At 59.0% G+C, this 18,001-nt stretch overlaps 2 protein-coding genes across 2 annotated transcripts; both read right to left on the bottom strand.

Moving 5' to 3' along the window:
* Positions 1 to 720: 720 nt before the first annotated feature.
* Positions 721 to 10,211, bottom strand: TUBB3 (tubulin beta 3 class III). The gene is made up of 4 exons (XM_039227820.1): positions 10,106 to 10,211; positions 3,444 to 3,552; positions 2,850 to 2,960; positions 721 to 2,119 (listed from the first exon to the last, which is right to left on the bottom strand). The coding sequence occupies exons 1-4, from the start codon at positions 10,160 to 10,162 to the stop codon at positions 1,044 to 1,046; spliced, it is 1,353 nt and encodes a 450-aa protein (XP_039083751.1). The 5' UTR covers positions 10,163 to 10,211; the 3' UTR covers positions 721 to 1,043.
* Positions 10,212 to 13,658: 3,447 nt separating this feature from the next.
* Positions 13,659 to 14,612, bottom strand: MC1R (melanocortin 1 receptor). The gene has a single exon (XM_039227832.1). The coding sequence runs from the start codon at positions 14,610 to 14,612 to the stop codon at positions 13,659 to 13,661; it is 954 nt and encodes a 317-aa protein (XP_039083763.1).
* Between the last annotated feature and the right edge of the window lie 3,389 nt (positions 14,613 to 18,001).

Genomic DNA, 18,001 nt, shown 5'->3' with positions numbered 1-18,001 from the left:
GTAGCGTCATCATGAAGGTTAAAAGAGGTGTGTGTGTTGAGCTCTCAGGAGAAGGCCCGGTAAGACAGTGGACCTGGGGCCCAGGAGGAGCATCTGCGAATGTCAGGAGCCAGAAGGACTTTTCTCAACAACGGCCAGGTGTCTCAACTCTTTTCTGGGTCCCAAACCCTTGTAACTGGACACTGGGCACCTACAGCCACGGGGTGCCGCCAGGGGGCGCACAGGGCCAGCACACTGCTCCTGCCAAGGGTGTTCCTGGGTGCGGCGGCCACAGCTCCCTAACCCCCACCAGCCCCTTCCCAGGGCCCAAGACAGGATCCTCCAACACACCACATTTTTCTGGGGAGTGTTCGAAACCCTCCCTTCCAACCTCCCATTAGGGTCTCTGGCTGCCGGCCCCTAACTTCCGGCCCACAGGTAAACCGGATGAACACTCCGGAGTGTGTCTCCCTGTGGGAGACTAGGGATGGTTCTCTATGTAGGGTGAGCTGCACCTGGGGTTCTGGGATGAGACTCCACCTCAGGACCCCACTTCCAGAAGCTCCCCAGAGGCTGCTCCTTGAGACACCAGCAGGCTCTAAGCACAGCCCTGTCTCAGCCACCAGCCTGGGAGACAATGACTCTTTGCTCTGCTCCACCTGGACCTCCCTGTCTGCCCCTCCTCACCCCCTTGGACCCAACTTTCCAGAATAAAATGAAATCTCCAGCACCAGGCAGGGATATCTGACAGCAATAAATTTATTAAGTATCCCCTTCCCCCAAAAATATAAACACAAACGAGTAAAAAACAAAAAAACACATTAAACCATAAAACATCAGGCCTGCAGCTGACAATAAAGCAGACACAAAAACGGAGGTGACCGATAGTGGGAAGACAGGACTCGCGCGGGGTGGGGATGCCGTAACTACTGGAGGACAGACTCTCGGGAGCCCTCGGGTACGGTGACCAGAGCTGGCGGGGGCAAGCCTGGGGTGGTGTCAGTAGCAACAGGGCTCAAGGGACGGAGCTCTTGGCCCTAGCCTAAGCCCCGCCGCCCACAGCTTCACTTGGGGCCCTGGGCCTCGGACTCCTCCTCATCGTCTTCGTACATCTCGCCCTCCTCCTCGGCCGTGGCGTCCTGGTACTGCTGGTACTCGGACACCAGGTCGTTCATGTTGCTCTCGGCCTCGGTGAACTCCATCTCGTCCATGCCCTCGCCCGTGTACCAGTGCAGGAAGGCCTTGCGCCGGAACATGGCCGTGAACTGCTCCGAGATGCGCTTGAACAGCTCCTGGATGGCGGTGCTGTTGCCGATGAAGGTGGAGGACATCTTAAGTCCCCGGGGCGGGATGTCGCACACGGCTACCTTCACGTTGTTGGGGATCCACTCGACGAAGTAGCTGCTGTTCTTGCTCTGGATGGCCAGCATCTGCTCGTCCACCTCCTTCATGGACATGCGTCCGCGGAAGACGGTGGCCACTGTCAGGTAGCGGCCGTGGCGGGGGTCACAGGCGGCCATCATGTTCTTGGCATCGAACATCTGCTGGGTGAGCTCGGGCACCGTCAGGGCGCGGTACTGCTGGCTGCCCCTGGCAGTGAGCGGCGCGAAGCCGGGCATGAAGAAGTGCAGGCGGGGGAAGGGCACCATGTTCACGGCCAGCTTGCGCAGGTCGGCGTTGAGCTGGCCCGGGAAGCGCAGGGACGTGGTGACGCCGCTCATGGTGGCGGACACCAGGTGGTTGAGGTCGCCGTAGTTGGGTGTGGTCAGCTTTAGTGTGCGGATGCAGATGTCGTACAGCGCCTCGTTGTCGATGCAGTAGGTCTCGTCCGTGTTCTCCACCAGCTGGTGGATGGACAGCGTGGCGTTGTAGGGCTCCACCACCGTGTCCGACACCTTGGGCGAGGGCACCACGCTGAAGGTGTTCATGATGCGGTCAGGGTACTCCTCGCGCACCTTGCTGATGAGCAGCGTGCCCATGCCCGAGCCCGTGCCCCCGCCCAGCGAGTGCGTCAGCTGGAAGCCCTGCAGGCAGTCGCAGTTCTCGCACTCCTTCCGCACCACGTCCAGGACCGAGTCCACCAGCTCGGCGCCCTCCGTGTAGTGGCCCTTCGCCCAGTTGTTGCCGGCCCCGCTCTGACCTGTGAGGAGGGGGAGGGGCCGGGGGCGGGGAGGGCACAGACTGGTCAGACCCCCAGCGCCGTCTCGGAATGCAACTGTGGATGCCCTGTGCCTGTCTCCCCTCTGTGAAGTGGGGGTGCCCACCCGCTCACACTCCCTCCATGGTCCTCCATCTCAGCCATGCTGCATGCTGGGGCCCCCACTGCCTGGTGCCCAGTGTTAAGGACTCTAGACAAGAATCGAGAACCCAAGGTTGCAGCTCTCACTCTGCCTGCCTAGGGAGTCCTGGGTGAGCCTATCAGCCCTCCCCTGCAGCCCACCCACCCTCTGACTGGCCGTGCTGGAAGCGTAAGCTATAGCTTCCAGAACCCCAGAATCCCTCGCGGCTTTGGGTCTGAATGTGGATTGGTGCCCATCAGTTGGGGGGTTGAACTCTGCAAGATAGAAATGGGGTGAGGCCCTCTTGATCACAGCAATGCTGCATTCTTACGAACCTGAATCCTCTGGAGACTGACGCCTGTCCTGCCTGCTCTGTAACAGTCTTACAAGCTTAATTCTGTTTTACACATTGTTCTCCTTGAAATACACAACTGGTTTCTATTCTCTACACAGAGCCCTTTCTCTGGGCCCATTGCAAAATGGGAAGGTCAGTTCTGTCCTGCTAGGGGACGACTTTGCTCTGCCGTCTCGCTGATCTGGCTTTGCCTGTGATGGGGTCTGCATCAGAGTGGGGGGGCGGGGAAAACTTACCAAAGATGAAGTTGTCAGGCCTGAAGAGGTGCCCAAAGGCCCCAGACCGGACACTATCCATGGTTCCAGGCTCAAGGTCGACCAGAATGGCCCGAGGCACGTACTTATGAGCTGAGGGGAAAGGGGTGGGTTGTGTGGGTCACACAGCGGCAAGGACTCCTGATGCCCTGTCCTGCCAGAGCCGTGCTGTCACCACGAGCGCTGACTCTCTGGGATCAGAGAGGTTGGAACCACGTGTGAAATGGGAGTCACGGTCAACACCTCAGACAGCCGGGACCACATCCATGTGGGCGGGCTAATATCTCTCCAATTCGCTATGGACATCATTTTACACCACTTGCTAAATAGCCCCTGCTCTGACCCCTCCCATGGGCCTCCTAAGGGACCGCTAGGACCCTGCCCAGCCCTGTCCGTCACCGGACTGTGCATATGTCATGTGACCATTACACATATTTGAGTCTCACTATGATGGCAGTTTCCAGGGTCCCTCATCTTTGTTTTGGGAGTCCGAGGACACACCTGCCCACCAACTGATAGGTGGGCAGAGACGCTGAGACCCTCCCAGGCCACGCATGGGACAAGGTGGGAGCTTACAAGAGGCCTCGTTGTAGTAGACGCTGATGCGCTCCAGCTGAAGGTCCGAGTCTCCCACATAGTTGCCACTGGGGTCTATACCGTGTTCATCGCTGATCACCTCCCAGAACTGCAGGGGGGAAAGGAAGGGTCAGCAGGTGCCTGTGACCCCCACCAGGCCCTTCCCCTCCTGTGGACCCAGCCTGGGTATAAATCATGGGGCCTGGACTTAAAGCTTGCACTAACCCCCTTCGGTGACTTTGGAGAAGAGCCCCCAAGCTCTGTCATTTGTCAGAAAGTTGTCGTAGTAAATGTGCTCATCCACTGTCTGCATGTTGGTGCTGCTTGGAGCCCTCAGAGTGGTTCCTGGCTCAACTGACACAGACCCAGGCCCCCAGACCTAGCTCTGGGCTTGTTAACTGGCATCCATGGACAGCCCGCTTCTCCAGGAAGGGTTAGTAACAAACACCCTCTTGGGGTGGTTTTCATTATTTCCTCTTTTCAGGTGAAGAAACTGAGGCACAGAGAAGATAAAGAACTGCCCACAGCAGGGGCACCTGGGTGGCTCAGTTGGATAAGCGTTTGGCTTTGCCTCAGGTTCTCACGGTTCGTGGGTTCGAGCCCCACGTCGGGCTCTGTGCTGACAGCGCAGAGCCCGGATCCTGCGCTTCGGATTCTGTCTCCCTTTCTCCCTCCCTCTCTGCCCTTCTCCTGCTCGTACTGTCTCTCTCTCTCAAAAACAAATAAACATTAAAAATATTTAAAAAAGAAAAAGAAAAAGAACTGCCCATAGTAAGTGACAGGGTCCAGGATGTGTGTGCCCCTCAGTGTCAGGGCAAAGGAAGTCCAGAGACAGGGCCTGGCAGTGGCCAGCACACCACCAGCCTCAGCCAGCAGGAGCCTCAGGGGCCTCAAGTGGGGAATGGCTTGCCTGAGGGTCACCCAGCCAGTCCTCAAAGACCTCAAAGACCGGCCCCGCCCCCACTCCCAGGGCTCCCTTCCTCCACTGCGCCCTACCCTCCGCCCTACCCTCCGTTGGGTCACCTCTTTCCAGCTTTGTGACCCTGGGCAGGTTCTGGAGATTGTCTGGGCCTTGGGGGCCCCGTCCATTCCCCGTAGGCCTGATGGTGAAAACCGGTCTTTGTGGGAATAAAGCGGGTTGATCTCCCTGGGTGAGGGAAGCTGCTCAGAGTTCTGCTCTCACCCCAAGGGCATTGCCAAGCTGTTGTGGGCACAGCGGGCCCATGCAGGGAGGGTCGTAGGTCACAGGCTGTGTGACTTCCCAGGGCCCCTCCCCTTTGCGCTTCAGGGCTGGAGTGACTTTCAGAAGATGAACGGTATGAAGGCCTCAAGAAATAACAGGCTTCTACCTGTAAGTCATGTGCTGGCAAGAAGATGGCTCAGTGAAAAAAAGCAGTTAGAAACCAATTTGCAGCTACTCATCTACATACAGATGCTTCTAACAGGCACACTGCTCAAGGGATCTGTGCCTGACAGTCTGGTTCTGGGCTGGGGGAGAGTTCTTTTCACTGTATACCCTTGGGTTCTTTTGGAATTCTTTGTCATGTGTTAATATCTAAATAACAAAAAAAGTTTAGTTTAGAAAATATTTCTAGGGGCACCGGGTGGCTCAGTCGGTTAGGCGTCCGGTTCAGGTCATGATCTCGCGGTTCGTGGGTTCGAGCCCCGCGTCAGGCTCTGTGCTGACTGACAGCTCAGAGCCTGGAGCCTGTTGCGGATTCTGTGTCTCCCTCTCTCTCTGACCCTCCCCTGCTCACGCTGTATCTCTCTCTCACAAATAAATAAAACATTAAAAAAAATTTAAAAAGACACACATGGACAGACTTAAAAAAATTTTTCTAAAACCCTGATAATTATGGGACGGCTGGGTGGCTTGGTCGGCTAAGCATCTAATTTCAGCTCAGGTCATGATCTCGGGGTCCATGGGTTCGAGCCCCACATTGGGCTCTGTGCTGACAGCTCAGAGCCTGGAACCTGCTTCAGATTCTGTTTGACTCCCTCTCTTTCTGTCCCTCTCCCTCTCACAAAAACAAATAAACATTAAAAAAAATTAAAACCCTGATAATTTTGAACAGTAATATTATTATAAAATGCGTAGAAAGTCATGGCAGTTCATCCAGAAAAGCTGTTATATCAGAGGTCGTCCCTCAGCGAGGGTAAGGGCTGGACTTATTCCCCCTTTTGTCATTGTTAACTGTCCTTTTTCCATTGTGTGTGTTAATTTTGTATTTAGAAAAAATAAACACACAGAAAAGCCACTGAGGTATTTGGGGCCTGATCATAGCTTCCTACCACTGCTTGGATCCCCATGCCATCCTCAGTCCAAGGCCTGTGTGAGAGCCTGAGCCAGGGCCTGGGTCCTCAGGGCTCCAAGATACCCCAGGCCTCTGGTTTCAGGGATACCCACAGCCCCTGTAGAGACGTGAAGGGCTCAAGAAAACAAGTGTGGGCTCAGGGGAGAGTGATTCAGTTACCCTGCCATCAACACATCTACAGAAATTTGTTCAAAATGCATCTATGAGAAGCATGGGCTTCCAGGGGATGACGAACCAGATCTATCCCAGCACCAGTCTGTGTGTGCCAGTGACCCCCACTTCTTGGGACCTCGGTTTTCTCAGCTGTAAAGCAGACATGATAATAGTACCCACATCAAGTGGTTAGCACAAGGCCTGATGCATTCAGCAAATGTTGTCTTCATTGAGTTATAAGGTCTTAGGTGCTATTTAATTTTTTTTAATTTTAAGTCATGTTTATTTATTTTTAGAGAGAGAGAGGGAATGAGTGGGGGAGCAGCAGAGAGAAGGAGGGGGAGAGAAAGAATCCTAAGCAGGCCCCACAGGGTCCATGTGAAGCCTAATGTGAGGCTCGAACTCAGGAATCCTGAGATCATAACCTGAGCTGAAATCGAGAGTCAGCTGCCTAACCAACCGAGCCACCCAGGTGCCACTTAGATGCTATTTAAAACATTTTTTTAAATGTTTATTTATTTTTGAGAGAGAGAGAGCATGAATGGAGGAGGGGCAGAGAGAGGAGACACAGAATCCAAAGAAGGCTCTACACTCTGAGATGTCAGCACAGAGCCCAATATATGGCTCAAACTCACAAACCATGAGATCGTGACCTGAGCCACGTCAGATACTTAACCGACTGAGCCACCCAGGCCCCTCCTCCATGCTATTTAAATTTGTAAAGCCATATGTACAGATAATAAATAAAAATAAAAATAAAAAAGTTAATAAAAAGTAAATAATAAAAGTTAAAAAAATCAACATACTCTGAGAGAGTGTGGTGCTGTAAAATAACATCACTGATATGAGCCGATCTCCAAGACGCATCTTTGAGGGAAAGGCGTATTACATAATGATGTATAGAGTAAAAAAGAAAACCTCACAAAAGATGCTATATTTTTCTACAAAGATACACAGATGCCAGGCACAAGAAACAGGCTGGAGAGGAGAGCAGAACGTGGGGCATGGATGAGGGGCGGGCACTTTGGCCTCATCTGCAGCATTTCAACTTTTTAGAAGAATATATTAATAATTGGTTTTGAAGTTAAAACTAATAAAATGTGATTTTAAATAAGTGTCTTGAGACAGCAGGGGACTTGGTCGGTTAAGCGTCTGACTCTGGATTTAGGCTCAGGATTTCAGGCTCCTGAGCGTGGGCCCCGTGGGAGGCTCTGCGCGGACAGCGTGGACCCTGCCTGGGATTCTCTCTCCCCCTGCTCTGCGTGCTCTCACTCTCAAAATAAACTTTTAAAAAATCTTTTAAAAAATAAGTATCTTATTAGTAAAATATGTAACATATAACGAAATGCAGTTTTTAAATTAATAAGTAACTATGACCATCACTGCAGTGGAGAAAGCTGCCGGATGTGCGGGCCGCAGGGTCCGGGCCGCGCCGCCTCCCTCGGGGCCCCTCCCCCAGCGCGCCCGCGGCGCTGTCCGCGGTGCTGACCCTTGGCGGCGCCCGCCCTCGGGTGTCCGGGCGGGCGCGGGAGCCCCGGGCGGAGGGAGGGCAGGCCGGGCCGGCTCGGGGCCATTCGGCCGTTTCAGGACCTCGGAGTCTGTCCCCGCCTCGAGCAGAGAGGGCGCTACCCTGACCCATTTAGGAGGCGCTGGGAGCGGAGGCGGGTGCGAGGAAACCGGAAATCCCTCCCCCCACTGGCGGCCGGGGCCGGGGCCGGGGCCCGCCCCTCCCAGGCTCCGCCCAGCGGCCGAGAGAAGGGGGTGCAGACAAAGGCTCCTGGGCGGCCCCGCACCCCAGGGAAGGAGGATGAGGCCCCCAGACTCATCGCCTGTTGTATTAACGCGGCGGGTCCCCGCCCGTCGAGATGCGTCCGTGCAGACCTAGACTCAGACTTCCTGCCTGTCCCTCCCGGGCGGGTGCGTCAACCTCCCGGAGCGACCCCTGGGGGAGGGCGATGCCCCATCTCACCCCATACCTGTGAGGTGATGAGACTAAAGCACCTGGCACGGCGCTCAAGCAAACCCTCGGGACAGGTGGGTCCCCTCCTGGCCCATCTCCCTGACCCCCCTAGATGCCCCGCAGCAGGCCCCTCCCTGGCGCAGGGGCCCAGGCTGAGTCAAGCACCACTCAGGGACCAGCAAGCACCTGTCAGGTGCTAAGTCCGCTCTCTCCCCTCCCCAGGGAGCCCCGAACTAGTACGGGATTAGGGGACAGAAACGGCCAACGAACTGCCTGTCCACAGGGCAGAGGGCAGCATCTGCTGAGCAAACAAATTACCTACACGGGGCCTGGCCCGGGGGCTTTGAACACTTTCCTGGTCTCTGGAGACTTTCCGAGATGGAGGCCAGCAGGAAACTGCTCCATTGCTGCCATTGGTCACCACAGAAAGGCAGCGGTGGAACAGGAAGAAACAGTTCCCCTCCCCAAAAAACCCATTTCTCTCTGGTTTGAACTGTTAGAAAAAAACTTTAGAACAACATAAAGTAAGAAAATCAACCCAAAAGGAATAAAAAGTAATAAGCAACCTCTAAGAAGCAGGAAAAATCTCAGCCGAGGACACTGTCTGGCACTCAGGCTACTTACTGCCTCTGCATTTCTCCCTCCCACCCCTGCCCTCCTGGCTGGGCACCCCCCCCCGCCCCCCACCTCAGCAACACCCCTCGTGTGGACTTGCCTTTGCCTGATACATGTCTGTCCTGGTCATAGAAGGGAGGGGTGCATAACTGGATCACTACACACCCAGGCTCAGGCAGGACCCGGGGCTGCCCTCGCTCCCCCCAGTGACCCTTGACCCCCCCCCCCCAGGAGCAGATGTTCGGGGCAGGCCTGGCCCGTGTGACCACATTAATAAGCCCTCGGCCCCTCCCACCTGGCCAGGGCAGCTGTCAGTGACTGCCCCAGGAGCCCAGATTTGATTTGAGGCCGTCATCCCCCGGGCCTCCCCTCCCCCGACCCCCTTCCTGGGGCAGACACAGCTGTCTCCTCGGGTGATTAGGGAGTCCCCCTGGTTCCACCCTCCACCCCATCCCTGTCGCCTCCACCCTAGAGAAGTTGCAATTTACATGTCAGCCACGAGGCTGCCCCAGCCCTGTTGTAATTAGCTTTTTGTTCTTGCCTGGTTTCCATGGCAACAGCCTCCAGAGGAACCTTTTTCCTAGGCCCCTTCCCCTCCAAGACCGGTCGCCTCCCACAGCCTCCTTTGGGAACGCCGCCCTACACCGTTCCCACCCCAAGTCCCTGTCCTTGGTGCTGACAAAGCCACTCCCGTTGCCCCGTTTTGTTCTCGGGGTGCCCCAGTGGGCAGCAGGCCCCACCCACTTAGCCTGAACCCAGGGCTGGACGCTTGCGGAGCGTGGCTCTGTCTCGCACTTGCTGAGTGACCTTGGGCAAGGGACACCCTCCAGGACGTGACATCTGTCTCCTAAGTTCCAGCGGGGATTATACCACCTCGTTTGCCCTCAGTCTCGACATCTGTGAGGTGGGCTAACAATGGAGGGAGGGGCCGGGCAGTGAGGCGGCTCTCCATCCCGCGAGCCCGGCTTTGTTCCCGGGTCCTACCCCCAGACTTTGCGGTTCCTGGGTGGGCGCTGTCCAGCTCCGCCGGGGGCTCTGACCAGGTCGGGATGAGCTGAGGGAGAGCCCCGTCCTGGACCAAGGTCACCCCGAGTTTGTGACCAGCCCTTCCCCCAACAAAGGAACAGGGTGGGGTCAGGAAGCTGAGGGCTGTAAGAGGGAGTTTGGGGACAAGGGGGTGGCCTGGCCTCTGGGAGGACATCCTGTTGCTGGGGGGCATTTGGGGCACGGCAGGCAGAATTGTTAGGCTTCGAAAGGGACCCCCCACCCAAGCCTGCCCGCCCCATCCGTCTCGCTCCAGGCTGAGTGGGGACCCCGCAGCAGAGGGCCACGCCCAGACAGTCCCCGCGGGCTGCGGCCGCGGCGGGGGGCGCTCGGCCGCTGACTCGCGCTGTGCTCCGCGGGCCAGAGGTGCCCGGGCAGGGGCGGGGGGCAGGCGGGGTGCAGGCGGCCGGGCAGGGACCCTCCGCGGGGCCGGGTTCGTCCCTTTGTTCTCGGCCTCGCAGGGGCGAGTGCGACGCGGGGCCCGGCTCGGGGTGGGGACGCGGGTCGCGCGCCGGTCTCAGGGCCCGGAGCCCGGGGGGGCGGCTTGGGGTACGGGGAGCGGCGCGCCTCCTCACCTTGGCCCCGATCTGGTTGCCGCACTGGCCGGCCTGGATGTGCACGATCTCCCTCATGCTCGGTGCGGGCGGCGGGCGGCGGCGGGACACGCGCGTTCGGGCCGGGGCTGGCTGCGGAAGGCCGCTCGCCCCCGCCGCCCGCTCTTATAGGCCGCGCCCCGCCCGCCGCGCCCCGCCCCGCGTCCCCGCGCGGCCAATGGCGGGGCGCCGCCGCAGACTGCGGCACGGGCCCCGCAGCATCAGCACCGCTCCGCCCGCCGCCGCGCGGGTCGGGGGCGGCGGGGGCCGCGCGCGGGGCGGGGGGGGGGGGGGCGGGCGGGCTCCGGGGAGGACAATAGGGGCCCCGCCCGGCCCTCGGACCCCGCCCAGGCCGCCCCCTCCGGCCCCGCCGCGGCGGCAGCCCCACCCCGAGGCGCTGCAGGGCCAGCCTTTCTCCCCCACACCCAACCCCTTGTCCCACCCCAGAAGACCGAGATGGACCCTCTCAGCTCCCTGTCTTGTGGCAGGAAGGGACAAACAAGGTACTCTGAGCTGCGCTGGCTCCCTTAGGGGTGGGGGACGCCGAACCCTCCAGAAGAAAGCATGGGGCAGGGCTCAGAAACGCCAAGTCAGAAGGGCGTGGGTCACAATGGCAGCTTCCGCAGTGGGGCTGCGGTCCTGCCGCCCCTCCCCCGGGCCCTGCCCTGAGGTTCCGAACGGGCCTTGCACGTGGGCACAGCGCCGGGCACGCGGCCGCCGCTCCGTGCACGTCGGTGTCCGGAATGGTCGTAAGGACACGAGCCAGTGCGGGGACTGGCAGGCTGGGGGTGGCGGCAGCGGCTTCCGTTCACCGCCTGATGTCACTTGTACCCTTGGACTCTTGGTCCAGGTGAGGCCAACACAACATGGTGGTGGGGGTTATGCAGTGAGATGGGGTGTGCATAAGGCAGAGAGGGGGGTTTCGGGGGGGAAAACTGGGAGAGGGTCCACTGGTCAGAAAAGAAGAGTATAGAGCAGACGTGCAATACAGACGCTGTATTACACGTACATATGCCACCGGCTTCATACTCTCCTGGGGTCAGACGTGCTGAAACCATCTTACAATAAGGTCCTTCTCATATTTCAGTGAGAAAATCTTCCAGGGTCTCAGTCACAGTGCACAAAGCTTCCTCAGGCAGTCGGCTGAGCAGGCCTGCGGGGTGCCTGTGCACCCACTGGGTGTGGCCGTGCACAAGCCCCTCTCCTCTCCTGAAGCTCTCTCGTCTCCAGTGTGGCTAGCCTAGAAATGGGTCTTTTGTTCTCCAGAGACACCCCTCCCCCACAACATGTCCATGATGTGGCTTTCTGTGGTTGGCTTCCGGCTGCCTGGAGCCTCTCCCTGACTCCCCCCCCCCCCCCATTCAGGGGGTCCTTGGTGAGCGTTTGGCTCTTCCCCGGAGCTGGCTGCACCTCCCCGTCTGAGAAAAGGAGAAGCTTTGCAGCATCCTGCTGGCCAGGACCCATTACCCACATGCCCTGCCTCCCTGCGCGATGCATCAGGCCAGGCCAGCTCTCCCTCCATCCCCAGAACGCTCTGGTGCCAGGTTCAAAGCTGACTCACCATCCCGTCTCCCAGCAAAGGCTGGCCCTGCCGGGAACCAGCTCCTGGCCTTGAGGCCGGCAGTCTGGGCTGAAGCTGCCAGCAGGGGTGGGGCCTGGCTGAGACAGAGCTGGGGGAGGCTGGCCAGCGGCTGCGGAGACCTCAGCATCGCTAGACCTGCCTTTGAAGAGGCTGAAACCGACACTTTGGCCTCCACCGAAACTGCATGAGGAAGGGGCCGACTGTATGCCCAGTGTGTGTAGAGGAAACCAGGTGGGTTCTTCAGTGAGAAACCCAGGATTGCAACAGGGAGGGGACCCAAGGGTTTCCAGCAGCAGGTAGCACGGTTCGTCCCAGATGGCCGCCCCTTCGGGATGTGGACTTGGACAGTCCCTGGACAGACTTACTCCATTCTGGGAGGTCCTGCCTCACATACTTCCCAGAGCTGACTAACCCCCCTTCCAGAAGGGCAGTGCTGGGGGAGAGCCGACCCCAACCCCCAGCCCACTCTACACCGCGGGCCCCTCCACGTACTTCAGAACAGACACGGAGGGGGGGTAGCATGACTGGGCTGAGAGAGGATGTGCTCAGGCTGAGGTCACATACGGGTCACGGGGGTCCAGCTTCTGCCACAGGGGAGGACAGCCTGGACAGTGTCGCGTCTTGTCACCATGGAGGTAACGGGTGGCTCCAGTTGCTCTGAGCTGGGGTTTGCATCACGAAAAGAAAACCAGGCCCCAGGCCCACAGAGGGTGTGACTGCCCCTCCCAACTCTCCTCTTGGGCGGGGCCTCAGGCACCCTGGGTCCTTTGGGGCTATGGCTTTCTTTCTTTCTTTATTTTAAGCTTATTTATTTATTTTGAGACAGACAGAGAGGGGGAGAGAGAGAGAGAGAGAGAGAGCGCGAGCATGAGTAGGGAAGGGCCAGAGAGAGAGGGAGGGAGAATCCCAAGCAGGTGCTGTGCTGTCAGCGTGGAGCCCAGCGCAGGGCTCCGTCCCACGAAGAGTGAGATCATGAACTGCGCCGAAATCAGGAGTCGGATGCTTAACTGACTGAGCCGCTCAGGCGCCCCAGGGCTGTGGCTTCTTCACCTAGGCAGGCCGGCTGTGGCTTCTGGCTGGTCTCTGGGATTCACTTCACCCTGTCCGTCACCCTCAACCCCACCGTTGCCCCTCCCCCCTCCTCCTCCCCTCCTCCTCCCCTCCCAAGCAGTTTCTGGAAAGGGGCGAGACTAATGGGGATGTGGCTGCACCAAGCAGAACATTTATCAGCACTGATTACCAGGCCACTTCCCAGCCCGGAGACCCTGGGCCGGCACGGATTCAGGCCAACAACCTCTGCCTTGGCCTGAGCAGGCACCGGCGGTCGCTGGCTGCCGGATGCGTACAGAGCACACAGACGCCCCCCCACCCCCACGCCCACCCCCGCTCCCCCTCCCCGCTGTGCTCTTTGGTCCCCACTGAGCCTTAGATCAGCCCCACCCTCCACTACAGCTGCTGCAGACATGGTCCCTCTGCCTGAAACAGCAGCTCACTCACTTCTTCCTGAAGCAGACCTGTGAAGCCAGGTCGTGCTGGGCACAAAGTCCCTTTTCCTGAGGCCTTCCCGGGGGAGCAGCACTTGTCATTTGACCAACACAGAGACTTCACATCCCAACAGACAGGGACACAAATCCATAGACTTGGCAGCAAAGGTGAATGTCCTTGCCTGGTGCCTGGGTGGAGGTGGAGTGCTCCAGGCGTGGGCAGAGTCTCCGTCCAGGGGCCCAGGTCCCACCTCTCGTGCCTGCAGCCCCACCACCTCCAATCTCCACAGCAGCTCCTGGATATCTGTGCTTATTCCTTTCTCTGGCCCCAGAGGGTCCATGCATCCACACCTCCAAAGATCATCTCATCTGTCCTCTTTGGCAAGTGACTGCCCCGGTCACAGAGGAATCAGGTCATAGGACATCACCACCTCCCTCTGCCCAGCACCCTGGCCTTGAGCCTGCAGCCTCACCATGAGCACAGCAGTACCTCTTGGAGCGTCTTTCGGAGCTCCTGGCTGCGGAAGGCGTAGATGAGGGGGTCAACGATGGAGTTGCAGATGATGAGGGTGAGGAAGAGGTTGAAGTTCTTGAAGACGCAGCCACAGATGGGGTGTTGAGGGCAGAGGACCATGAGTGAGAGGTGCAGAAAGAAGGGGCCCCAGCAGAGAAAGAAAACACCCAGCAGGATGGTGAGCGTGGCGGCGCCCTTGAGGCCAAAGCCCTGGTGGACGGGACGCCGCCTCTTATGGAGCCGGGCGATGCCCCGGGCGTGCTGGCATGCCCGGGCAAGCATGTGGACGTACAGCACAGCCATGAGCACCAACATGGCTACAAAGAAGCTGGTAAGACAAAGCAGGACGGCTGTGTGATTGTAGTAGGCGATGAAGAGCGTGCTGGAAAGGACACTGGCCACCCAGATAGCTGAGATGGCCCGCCATGCCCGGGGCAGTGTGACGATGCTGTGGTATCGCAGCGCATAGAAGATGGAGATGTAGCGGTCCACAGCAATGGCACCCAGGAAGCAGAGGCTCGAGACCATAGCGCCACAGATGAGCACGTCGATGAGGTCGTCCAGCTGCTGCACCACAGCAGCCCGGGTGGCCAGGGCGCCCGCCTCCAGCAGCAGGATGAACGCCTTCTCCAGCACGTTGCTCAGGCTCACCAGCAGGTCGGACACAGCCAGGCAACAGATGAAGGAGTACATGGGCGAGTGCAGGTTGCGGTTCTTGGCAATGGCAGCCACCACCAGCACGTTCTCCAGCACGCTCAGCAGCCCCAGGCTGAGAAAGAGCCCGTCGGGAACGGACACCTCCAGGCACCGGGGCCCTGTGTGGTTGGCAGCCAGCCCGAGGTGAGGGGTGGCTGCGGAGCTGGAGTTGAGGGAGCCCAGCAGCCTCCTCTGGGTGCCCTGCATGAACATATTCACACCAGGGAACAGGAACGGCTCCTTGCTCTCCGGCGTCCTGCTCAGCGCATGGTGCCGCCAGCAGGGTTCCTCGATCCCCCGGGGGCCGCCCTCACATCCACCCTCTCCCTGTCTGGACAAATGTCAGCTCAGGCATGATCCATCTGGAAAGACCCAGCCTCCCACCAGGTGGTCACTTCTCAGCCAGGACCCCAAGCTGCCTTGTACCCATCCTCTGGACCCTCGGCCCACCTCCCCACCTCTTCTGTGGAGGTGCAGTCGCTCAGGTCCAGCCATACATTTTTCTATGCCTCTTGCTGCCTCGTGGCCGGCCAGGCCTCCTGCTTCCCCAGGCCCGGGGTGGGCCGAGGTCCCAGAAAGAATGAAGCCTTTCTCCAGCTCTTCAAGGTCCTGGAGCCCCTCCTCCTGAGGGTGGCCACGTGATGGCCGTGCACCCTGGACGCACGGCCAGAGCATCCGTGGTACCCCAGGCTGCTTCCAGGCAACACAAATGGCACCCAGGGCTGTCCTCACTCCAAGGGCCCTGGACGCCAGGGCTCAGCTGGCCATCTCCCCTGTCACCTGTGTTCCCAGCCTGGCTCTGCTCCCGGCATCCGTGGTTGCGTGTGGCGCGGGGACAGGGGTCTCCTCTAAATCTGCCCCGAGACTTCTAACCCTCCTCCAGACGCACTGCAAACACCACCCCCTTCTTGGAGCCATCTGTTCCCTGACACCCCCCTGACGCCACGCTACCTTGGGAACAGTCATCGGCTGTTGCCCACCCCCAGCCTGAACCCTAACCCGCAACCCCGTGTTAGATGCTAAGGGTGGCCCCTGCCCCTAAGAACCCCCACCTCCTTCACTGAGACCTGCCAGAGGGCATCCTGGGCACATCCGGGTGATCACATCATTGCTCTGCCTTATCCTGCAGTGAGGGAGGGCAAGCCCCCATTTCCTCTGCAGAAGAAACCACTTCAAGGGCAGATCTTTGTCTGCAGCCACGTGGTGCACTGCACGAGTGCCACCAGGCAGCCCAGAGCAGCCTGTGGGCACCTCGCCCCAGAGTGCTCCTGGCGCTTTCTCACCAAAGCCATCTCTCCTCCAAAGGGCGGAGAGGGAGGGGGAAGAGAACCATTTGCTGCAGGGAGAGAAAACCCGGAGCAACAAGAACGTTAAGTGGCTTGTTGGGGGGGGGGGGGGTGCAGGAGGGAAATGGGAGGGCGGCCTCAGTGTTGTGAGTGTATCTGGACATTGTTGTTCAAGCCGGGTGGCCTCCGATGGCAGTGCCAACATGCCCACACGTGTGACCACACACTCGTACCCACTTACAATCACCCCTTACGTCTGCAGCACACAACATACGAAGTTCTTTTCCCCACTTTGGTTTGTGCTTTTTATTGAAGTACATCATACGTAACAAGTACACACGTTATAAAAGTGCAGGTGAGTGGGTGCCCCAACCTCCACACAGCCAGATCAGTCAGTAAAACATGAACTGGGCAGGAGTACTCATGGGCGCCCCCACCCCCCACCCCCCACCCCCCGCCCCGGGGCCACTCCCTGACCGACAGCTCTGCCTGCTCTGGAGTTCTGAGTGTGCTTCTCTCTGCTCGGCGCTCAGACACCCCTGCAAGGTGTGTGCAGCGGTCCACCACGCACAGACCTCCCATCTCCCCATACTTGCTGCGTCTTCTCGTCCCGACTTTTGGTGGACACGGGCCAAGTTTCCGCAGGGCGACAGCTGGGACGCATGCATCTGCTTCTGGCCCGAGTGCACCCCTCCCCCACCTCCTCAGGTAGAAGATGAAAAGAAAACCCAAACCCCAGGGGACCCAGGCGCAGGATGGAACCACACCCCGTCCCAGCTTCAGAACTCCAGAGGGAACGAAGGGTCCTGGGGCCGCGGGTGGTGCCACGGCCAGTGGGGGTGGCCCCAGGACTCGCACTGCAGCTGCCCACCCCAAGGACCCGCTTCTGGACCACCTTCCACATGGGGGGCACCAACCAAGAGTCTGCGGGGGTGTAGCCTTGTCCCCGGCTTCTGTGTTGTCACACTTCAGGGCTGGTAGTATTTCCAGCTCCATAGATGAGGCCTTTAAGATGGACATGCCTCCCCCACCCCCACCCAGCCCGCCTGAGACTTCAAAGGGCGTGAGAACGGAGCACCTCTGGCAAACAGCCAGGCCTCCTCCTGGTGAGGCCTCGAGACTCCCCGTCTGTGCCCGTTGAGGACTTCACGGGAGGGAGACGGTCAACTCTGTGATTAGTCATGCTCACGAGGGAAAGGACTAAAGGAAATCACAGATGATCCTCGAGGCCTGTTAACCAACTCGACCTCTAGTGCCCCCGGGAGAAACTGAGGAAGGGGGTGGACACGGCTGTCCCCTCAGAGCATGTATCAACGCGGGACGATGTGCCTGGCCCACAGGTGAGGAGGCTGTTGGGAAAAGGAGCGCCTGTGCTGCTGAGTCCCCAGCACCAAGCACACAGTAGGCCCACAACATGCTGGCATTCAATGTGTAAATGAGTTCCGGGTGGGGGCCCAGTGGGATGCCTTTGTCTAGCCATGGCCACAGTGGGAGGCAGGGGTCAGTGACCACAGGGCCCAGGCCCTGCTTCCTTCATGGAGGCGTCCCCCAAGGGCCGGAGGGCGGGGAGAACACGGCTGCATGAGCAGCCGTGTGAGACGTGCAGCCGGATCCCCCAGGGATCTCAAGACGGCCTGGCTCAGAGCTGGGTCACAGTGGGTTCTTTGAACTCAGGGAGGGGAGTGTCTTCTGTGCCCACCCTGTGCTGTCAGTGCCAGAGACCCGGAGGAAGGGCATAACTCCTGAACAGTCCCGCCCAGGGGCAGCTCGAGGCCTGGGAGGGGCCACCTCACTCTCAGCTGGACACTGGGCAGCAGGTCAAGTCGCTAGAGCAGATGTTCACGTGTGAGACACCTGGCTGTCTTCTCATCCCCAAATGTTGGCAGAAGCATAGAACTGTAAGCAATAACCTGCGCCCGAGCAGCTTGGCTGAGCACTGAGGGCCTGTTAATCTCTCAGGACGGCAGGCCCAGAGGTGAGCAGTTTCTTCACGGTCTGGGCCCAGCCTCTCTCTGCTTCACTATCCCTAGGACACTGGCTCTTCATTTTGAAGGTCACCAACTCCTGGCTGCAAAATGGCTGCTGTTGCTCTGCCATCACATCCCCATCTGGAAGTATTTAAGGCTGAAAGAGGCAGGGTGCCACGTCCTCCTTGCTTGCCTGTCACTTTCAGACATCAAATCCCTTTCTGGAGGAAGCCAGGAGGCTCCTGTCCTACTGGCCGAAGCTACCACAGGACACCCTAGCAGGAGACACGTGCATCTACGAGTCTGGGACGATCTCAATCCCACTCAATCCCATCGACCAAATCCAGTT

Source organism: Hyaena hyaena, unplaced genomic scaffold, assembly GCF_003009895.1.
Source record: "Hyaena hyaena isolate Hyena2069 unplaced genomic scaffold, ASM300989v1 scaffold_1, whole genome shotgun sequence".
NCBI classification, from domain to species: domain Eukaryota; kingdom Metazoa; phylum Chordata; class Mammalia; order Carnivora; family Hyaenidae; genus Hyaena; species Hyaena hyaena.
Note: the sequence above shows the minus strand (reverse complement) of the source record. Positions and strands in the feature narration are given on the sequence as shown.